Source organism: Nicotiana sylvestris, chromosome 12 (genome assembly GCF_000393655.2).
Source record: "Nicotiana sylvestris chromosome 12, ASM39365v2, whole genome shotgun sequence".
NCBI lineage: Eukaryota > Viridiplantae > Streptophyta > Magnoliopsida > Solanales > Solanaceae > Nicotiana > Nicotiana sylvestris.
Window position 1 is genome coordinate 94,853,779 of NC_091068.1, and position 8,985 is coordinate 94,862,763.

Here is an 8,985-nt window from a genome sequence, read left to right on the forward strand (position 1 = left end):
TAGGAAGAGGAAGGAAAAACTCGTAGAAGAATTCCACGCCTTGCTCCTATTGTGTCTCTGCCTCCTTAGGTCCAATCTGTGTCTCAAATCTGTCCAACCTCCTCCTTAGGTCTAAAATATGTCAAAAGTATGTCTAACCTCTCAAAATAGCGTTTTTACATGTATTTATACCAAGTAGGGTCGGGCGTAGACGAAAAAACCCTTTCCTGTGCGAACTAAGACTTCGCTCTGTAAAAGTTGAACAGCCGCGCCGCAGGCTGCACCGCACCATGTGGCGCGTTAGTGCATTTTATCAGCAGCCTCAACTTTTCGCATCAGGCAGCATTTTACACTGCTGCGCCGCGCCTTGCGGCGCTCCATGCGGCTCGGCAGTGTAATTTTCTCAGAGTGAACTTATTTCGTCCTCTTTTAACATCCGGACTTGGTACACGACCTCCGAACATGATCTCAGCTTAATGTATTGGGCTTTTACTCAGACTTCAAAGCTCCAAATTGATCAATTTAGCTCCAAATTAACTTTTGAGCTCAGGATCACTTCCTGCAAGGCATAAAATACGTACTAAGTGCAATTCACTATCATTTGAACTCAAACGCACGTAAAAAATGCAGTCATTGGCATGTAATACTACGGCTAAAACACGGGTTTCTAGCCTAACATCAAATAATGTTCATAACTCATGTTACCGTTGCTTTAACGAAAAGAAGTTTTCAGAATTAAAATTGATAAAATCTTACCTAAGAACAACAATGTCACAACTCACAAGAAAGATTAAATGGATTAGCTATATTGTCAATTGAGAAAAATTTATTAGGAGTTATCGATTATAAGAAAATTATCAATAACTTTGTATCTAAGAAAAGTTAAAAAAATACAACAATATACCCAGTATTATCCCATACCATGGGGTCTGCCGAGGATAGTGTGTATACGGACTTTACCCCTACCTTGTGATTTTAGATAAAAAGCTAAAAAAAAATAGACTTCAAATAAATAATAAAAAAAATTAAACTATTAAGGCCCCTCATAAAGTTTAGTTTTAGACCACAAAATTAGTCGGGCCGCCCTTGGGTACAAGACTGATTTTCCTCAGATTATATATTGATCAGCATATTCATACAACTCAAAATATTAAACGTGCTGTGTCCAGTCGAACATACACAACCATGGCAACATTTTCTCCAAGACACAGCCACCAGATCCAGCTCCAATGTCCGCAAAAATCTAGCATACGTAGTACCAAAATAAAATTAAAGAAGAAAGGAAACGAGAGTTGGTAACAAAGCAACAGATTCATATCAATATTGACCATTCTCTTAACTCATCAATTTTTCCATATAAAACTCCAGAGATACTGACCTTAACTATTTTTTTTTCTTTTTTATTATTGAAGCCAGTTTCACCTCAGGCTATATTGATCTGTAGGTGCTAGAGGGTTTGGCATTGACCCCTACCTCATATATTTATATCCAAAAATTAAACATATGAAGGAGGGGATATGAGACCTTACCTCCTCAAATCTCAGAAAAAGACTGCACCATTGTCCCTGTACCAGTAGCAGCCAAGAAATTTTGGTCCGGGTGTTAATACTACAGCTAGGGTTACATTATGTATCAAAAAATTAGTATGGGAAAAGATCGTCCCGTTATACTGTAACATCATATACATTAAGAAGCAAGAGGAAATATATATGGAACTATGTTTAGCTTTCCTGATTTTTAAAGATTGCTTTGTCTAAAGTGTATGGACCTCTGGCCTCTGCTGGCATATCCTCCTTCTTGTAATAGATATCTGGGGAGTTGAATTGTTCTTAAAGCTGCACCATGTTTAGCTAACATATCAGCTACTTGGTTAGTTTCTCTATAACAATATTGAATCCTGATATTCTACTTCATTATATCTTTTTTCATTAATTGGACTGCATATTCAAGAATATATGGAATACTGATCTTTCCTAGTAACATATACACCAGAAATTGTGAACTTAATTCTAGGATAACATGTTCCTTGTTCATAAGTATACATCAATTTACACCAAAGGAAGCTGCTTCAACTTCGGCACAGTTGTTAGTGCAGAACATTAGAGCTTTAGCAAATGCCTGAATTAGCTCTCCATGTCTATTCCTAACAACTCCTCTTAATCCTGATGTCTTGTTTGTGCCATTGTTGCTACCATCACTATTTATCCTCAACCAAAAATTAGGAGGTTTGTTCCAATTTACAATTCTACAAATAAGATTAACAGTGATAACCTCCATCTCCTTGCAAATCTTTTGCCAGTCCCATGAAAAGTCAAAGACAATTCCTCTCTTCTTCATTAGAATTTTCGTATGGAATAGAACTTCGCTGATTATTCTAGATGTAGATATTATTCTTTTCTGGCAGAGCATCTTGTTTTCCATAATTCCCAGAAGATGAATATTGGGACTGATTGAACTAGCAGCCTCTGTTGGGAATTCCTACACTTTGTGCCATTCCAGGTATGCATCATAGAGATTACATTCCGACCTCCCATATGGACACCCATATGACCTGCAAAAAAATTCCATATATTAGTAGCTATATCACTAGTGATAAAGACATGTTTAATAGTTTCATCCTCGGGTTGATTGCAACAGCTACAATTTGGTACAATAACTTGTCCAAAATCCCTAATAATTTCATCAAGAGAAACTTTTCTTTTAACCAGCTTTCATAACACAAAAGGCATCTTGAAAGGGATGTCTTTTCTCCAACTTTTTCCATAGTTGCAACTTTTCATTTTTTTTTTGTCAAAGAAGATATTAAGCGGAACTACATGAGAAAGCTCTTGAAGTGGTAAGGTGTCATACTTGTTGATCCTTTATGTTTCTATCTCCGATGGGGGTTTTAAATATGACCTGTGCCAAGTAATTTGGCACTATGTTGTTACTAAAATCCATGTCCCAGTTATTATTGATAATACAATCTTCAACCATTAGATTTCCTGATCTGCCTTCAAAGTTCATACGAGTTGCCAATGGTCCCTCACCAGTCCAATTATCCATCCAAAAGGATATTTTGGCTTCATTTATTTTCCATAGTATCTGTGATTCCACACTATTTCTTATCATAGTAAGATCTCTCAGAATGTTCTGATTGTACTATCCTTGTCATAGGGTGGCTTCTTTGATAATATTTTGCTTTTAGGAAGAGTGACCATTAGTTATCATCTCCTCTAAACCTCCACCATCTTTTAGCACTAAAAGCTTTGCATATATCTTCTAGTCTTTTAAAACCTGCACCTCCTTACTCCGTAGGATAACATAATTTCCTCCCAGAGATCCGTGATATTTCTTTTTGTCTTCAGTTTGTCCGCAGAAAAAATTGCAGAAGTACTTTTCCAATTGTTTTAGAATTGTTTTCGGGGGAAACACAGACTTCTTGTTAGATTCTCAATTTTGTAGTTTATATGTATAGCATATCTATAAACAAATAAAAGTCAAGTCATCTCTCTTTTTTCTTCCCTCCTGCCTAATACTTATAAGTGAACAGGCAAACCATGAGATCAATACTACAATCAAAGAAGACAGGGAAGGAGGCAAAAATAACATGAATTATCGAAGTTCTGAATTAGAATTGAACTGAGCCACTTTGAACTAGCAGAAGGGTGATGACTTACACTAAACAATTATTACAGATTTGCTACTTGCACTACTTACAACCCCAATTCTGAGTGTGTTAGCTCTGAAAGAAGCTCCATTGAGTATAAAAAAGAATTTGAATGGCCTGTGTAGAATAATCAAAGCTAAACTCTCAAGTATCAATAACTTGCTTATCGTTGCCATCACCGATTGATGAACGATTTTCACTACAATCAACTTCATTGACCCTACTTCCTTGCCCAACATCATTCTCACCATCCTCGGATACTGAGCTAATATCCATCTCCTTTTCTGGACTTTCAAGTTGCACGCACTCAGCAACTGCGTCCTGCACGGAACTATTATTTTCTGAATCAAGGCTTCTGTTCGATGGGGTCAAGTCTCCTTTCCTTACCACATTGAAGACAATACCGCTGTTAGTCCTTTCAGGCTGCAGAAGGTCACCTTCACCTACCATAATGCTTGAACTACTCGCAGGGACCTTATAACTAAAATCTCTTTGATCAAATTCTGTATCTGAACTTCTATCAGGTGTTGTTACCCTTGGGCTCGGGGAGAAATGGTCCCTGCCTGCCATCTGAGGAACAATATTGTTGAGGTCAATAGTCAATCCTTTGTTCAATCGCGAACCAATTTCCAAGTTCTGGACAAAGTCAATAAACTTATCAGCTGATGTTGTCCTCATCAAAGGACCACCCGATCTTGTCCAAGAATTAAGGTCCACATTTTCCGGCTCACTGTCACTACCATCATGTGCATTCCGGTGTGTTCGCCAATTACGGTTAACATGCGCCCCCGAACCACTGCCTCCTTGATGATGTGAAGCAGCAACATCCGCAAGAAAATCTTCAAGGGAGCCTGTTGAATTCTCTCGTGCAATGCAGTTCCAAGAAGGAATTCTTCTGGAAGCGTTAAATCTGACAGTGCTTGCCAAGCCATGTGAAGCAGCAGCCGCTCTCTCAGCACTCCTTTTCAGTCTACGCATGTGGTTCAGTATAGCAACACATTCATCAAGTGCAAGCTCAATTCCACAGTTTGCTTTCATGGCTGAGAGTTTTTCCCAAGTGCACCTTCTTCCTTGATTTGCTGCCTTTTGCAGCTCCAGAGTAGAGGGATTCTGTATGATTTTTGAGTACTGTATCACAAACAAAATTTGGCGAAAAGGTTAGATGTCAAGCCAACCTACAGTTCTTCATAGTAGAACTTATTTTGAAAAAGACAAAAATATTCTTATGAACTTAACATGATTTGACAATTCTCATCTAGATTTCCACAAATTGGGAACGGAAAGCAACTTTTAGACAGAATCAAATTCACCCAGGACTTAGCATTTTTACTACAGTGTTTTCAGTTCCATCAAGGCAATTATTTCCTATTCCATTCAACAGCATAGCAATCACAAAACGCATCAACAACACGAATTGAAGTATTTGTTACTCTGTAAGTTCAATGGGCTTCATATTCACATTTATAGCCATCGAAACAGAACTTTTTTTCTTATTTGCAAAAAGAGAAATTGCTCATAGTGGACATACCTGAGCTAGAGTGGCAGGCATTACAACTGTTACGTCACCCTCCCATTCTTGAGCAAAAAGCTTTGCCAATCCTCCCAAGGGAAAACCAAGTTCTAATACCTGATTGCATCTATGCTTCACCTCCATTTCCGTAAGTTGAGCAAGCTGCATGGCCAAATACTTGATGTTACAATGTCTCTGCTTAAGTCTTTTGTCTCCACAAAAACATAGCAGCAAAACTAGGAGCATGCAAGGGTAAGTTATGAACTAGCAATTCTTAGTTACAACCACCAACGAGATCTATAGAGCCTAAGCATTTGATGTGTCTAAACTCTAAATCGTAGAACTGAAACTGAGTCCATGGAACACCGGCAATTACGTTGGGTACATTTAAAAAGGCTATATATATAGGTTCACAGACTAACTCCGTTACTCTAGCACCTAAAATATAGTAAAGAGCATCAACAGATGAATCCTGCTTGATTATATTTTCAAAACCACTATGAGCTGCAAACTGCTAAATGAATTTTCTATCAAAAAGATTCTTGCTTAGAAAACTGACCGCTATGACTTATACGAAGCCTATTCAATATCTCTATAAAGGAGAAAATCACATAGGTGCCCATAGTGCTACTCGGCGATGTATGTGACAACTACAGAAATTATTCAGCATACGATTCCTTCAAGTTAGTCCCTTTAGCAACTTCGGTTGAACTAAAGAGCCTAGTTCAAATGTTCAAACAAGTGAAGATGCTTGAAGAAGCTTAATGAGGGAATAAGACTAGCTCCTTATCAGCATACGCTTGAAGTCTAACTCCTTATTGAAAAAATGACAGAATAAGGCTTACTGAAGTTAGGCCTGAGCTATACCGCCCCTACCTATATTTACAGAATAGATTAGTACTAGTTAAAACTAACTCAAGATATAACAACGACCGAAAGCATTTTAAAGTGCTCTAAAATTTTGTTGCAGTGACACAAATACATGTACAAGACTTAGAGGAAGCATCAACATCAACTGAAAGCAAAGAGATCAAGATCATATCAAAGAAAACAAAAGTCCATACCTTGGCAGCAAAGTTGCCTCCATAAGCTCTTACAAACTCTTTGATCCTCAGCAGTGGAGCGATGTGCGGATTCGCCTGGCTCACAATGAAGTGATTGACATTGAAGAGCTCCTTTAGCTGCATCATTGGCAAATCAACCTCCAAGCTACCATCCCTCCAACGACGAGAAGATGCACTAGAAGTGGCATCAGGACCCAAATGAAATGGTGGGTGATATGGAACAAGATCTCCACTTCTATCCTTTGCCATAAGTTCTTGAGCTTCGAAGAGACCAGGAAAGGCACAAGAAGCGGTAACAGCACTCCATATAACAACATGAGGTGAAGTCAAGTAGTTCAAGCATCTAGGAGGTTCATGTTTCCTAGGCGAGCAAACAGTAATCCCCAGAACTCTACCAGTCATGTCATAGGCTTCTTGGAAAGTAAGATTATTCGTGAGATTACGTAACAGCACCTGCAGCTGTCTGATTTCATGTACAGCACCCTGGGTCATGACCCTCTTGAAAATAGTAAAAATCCCACCCAACTGATCGAAAAATTGCAAAGAGTGCCAGGAGTCCTCGAAAAAACTCTGGAGCTCAGGCCAAGATCGAGTTGCAACTATGGAGCACATAATCGAGCCGACACTTGAACCAGCAATTATCCGTGGCATCAGCTTGTGTTCTACAAGTGTTTTCACCACGCCCACATGGAAAGCTCCTAAAGAAGCACCTCCACTTAAAAGCAAAGCTGTCCTACCAAAGGCATGTCTTGTTTCATGCATGAAAGCAAGTTTCTCTTCCAAGAGAAGCTCCTCCGAATCAGAGTCGCATACCATTCTCAACTGAGTTGAAACCTCATCAATATAATCCTTAATCAGTCTAGGCACATGAAGCCTTCCCTTGTGAAGTTCTGGATTGCACATATTACCAAGATTCCTAACAAGGTCAGCTCTCATACAGAATATGATATCCCTCAGAGAACCCTCTTGCCTACGATGTCGAAGCTCTTGGAGTTTATTTCGAACTAATTCTACATCATAAAGATCTGCCTCATTCATTTTAGGGGTCTCTTTATCTAGCATCTTGGCAGCATGAGCCCACTCCTCATAAGTCAATGCAGATCTCATCATATTCCTCCAAAACTTCCTCCTATAGGCCATCTCAGCCTTGATTTTTACATTCGTGTATCGCCTCAACAAGAAGGCGAGAAGCGTCACCAATGCCAATATCCCTTGTGGATTACGAGGGTGCAACCACGAAATTAAGGGTGTCAAGTAGTATGACAAACCATTCTTGAACTTGTACAAGTAATATATCAAGAAATGAAACAGGTGATGCCTCAACTGTGAAATTGATTTGCAGAACAACACTCTAAAGGCGATTGTTCGACCCAATATCGTAGTAGGTCCAATTGAAAAGAAGTCAATAGTAGCCTCATTACTTATATCCATCTCAATGAAAAGGGGGACTAATCCTAGAGAAGGTTTCTCGGCTAAATGTTAAGAGAACCCAATATACACATACCTAAAACTCTAAGCTAAAGGTTATTCACAAGATTTAGCAGAACAAAGATTGTACTAACTTCTGAGAGTCAAGGAAAGTGAAAAGGATATAATTTTGTGACAATAGGGAAACAAAGTTTATTCACAGGATTCAAGGGAATCAGATTGAACCAGATATTAACAAGAATTAGATCAAAGAAAATACCTCAATTTCTGAAAGTCAAAGAAAGAAACTCCAAACCTTTCTGTTTTAGCCTTTCTCTTTTTGTGAAATTATGAAAAATCAGCTCAGAGACCGACAAGAACTTGGCAAAAAAGCACCAAATCAACCGACAAAAGAATCCTTAATACCCCCAGAAATCAAATTTCCATGTAAAAAGAAATAGAAAGATCAAATTTTTACATCAAGATTCAATTTTTTTGGATCCCACAAAATCAATGTCAAAAGGGGTTGTAGGAATCAACCAGCAAAACAACAAATTTTCATAAAGTTAATGTTTTTTCCTTCAATATATGGAAAACAGAGAGGGGACAATAAATCAAGAAGGTGAAAACAAACACTAAAATTAATATATCACTGCAATGGCAGAGATGGATATTAGTAGAAACATAGGGATTCGGAAAATAGAAAAAGTCAGAAGTTTGGATCAGATAACGATATGGTTCTCTATGGTTAAAACTGACGTATGAATGTATCAGCTAAGGAAGTATGGATAGGCACGATTGAATATATTATTATTACTAAAATAATAGGAGTAGTAATATTCAAGAATACCCTCTGCAGCTAACTGTAAGGCACATAAGCTGTTCTGGCCTTTAGCAATGAATTTTATTGAACCTAATATTTTTAAAGCGAAGAAGGGACAAGTATTTAATGAATTTAGAATAGATATATTGTAATCAAATACTCAATAGGAGGTAAGACTGGTTTTGCATGTCTCCCGTCATCCTTTTCTCCTTTTCCAATATGAATATGGTTTTGAATTTTTGATGTTGGAGAAAGGATATTTGGGATTAAGTTTTTGTCTTTTTGAAATGGGAAAGTTGGTTTGTTGCGTTCAAGAAAAGAGGTTGCTGCTTGTTGCTTGCAAGTAATTATCTGAGGCACACATGTAGCTCTAAGCTAATAACTTGGAATTCAGTATTTTTTTTTCTTCAAGAAATTTATTAAATTCGAACTCATAATTTAAAAATAAGATGAGTTTGAAATATCTAACTCGTTAAATTTTGATTTTGGATCCATTTTATTAGGAGGGGAATTGGAAGGTTGGTGAAGTAACTTTTAGTTTGGTGGTGATTAT

At 37.9% G+C, this 8,985-nt stretch overlaps 1 protein-coding gene across 2 annotated transcripts; it reads right to left on the reverse strand.

Annotated features, from left to right (window-relative positions):
- Nucleotides 1-1,989: 1,989 nt before the first annotated feature.
- LOC104246754 (triacylglycerol lipase SDP1-like) lies at nucleotides 1,990-8,726 on the reverse strand. 2 transcript variants are annotated; one of them, XR_011404236.1, is made up of 4 exons: nucleotides 6,203-8,726; nucleotides 5,157-5,300; nucleotides 3,639-4,756; nucleotides 1,990-2,530 (listed from the first exon to the last, which is right to left on the reverse strand). XR_011404236.1 is itself a non-coding variant. In XM_009802629.2 (3 exons), the coding sequence occupies exons 1-3, from the start codon at nucleotides 7,631-7,633 to the stop codon at nucleotides 3,773-3,775; spliced, it is 2,559 nt and encodes an 852-aa protein (XP_009800931.2). In that variant the 5' UTR covers nucleotides 7,634-8,726; the 3' UTR covers nucleotides 3,565-3,772. The 2 variants fall into 2 exon arrangements, 1 of the variants encoding a protein (XP_009800931.2); XM_009802629.2 differs by lacking the exon at nucleotides 1,990-2,530 and having other exon boundaries at nucleotides 3,565-4,756.
- Between the last annotated feature and the right edge of the window lie 259 nt (nucleotides 8,727-8,985).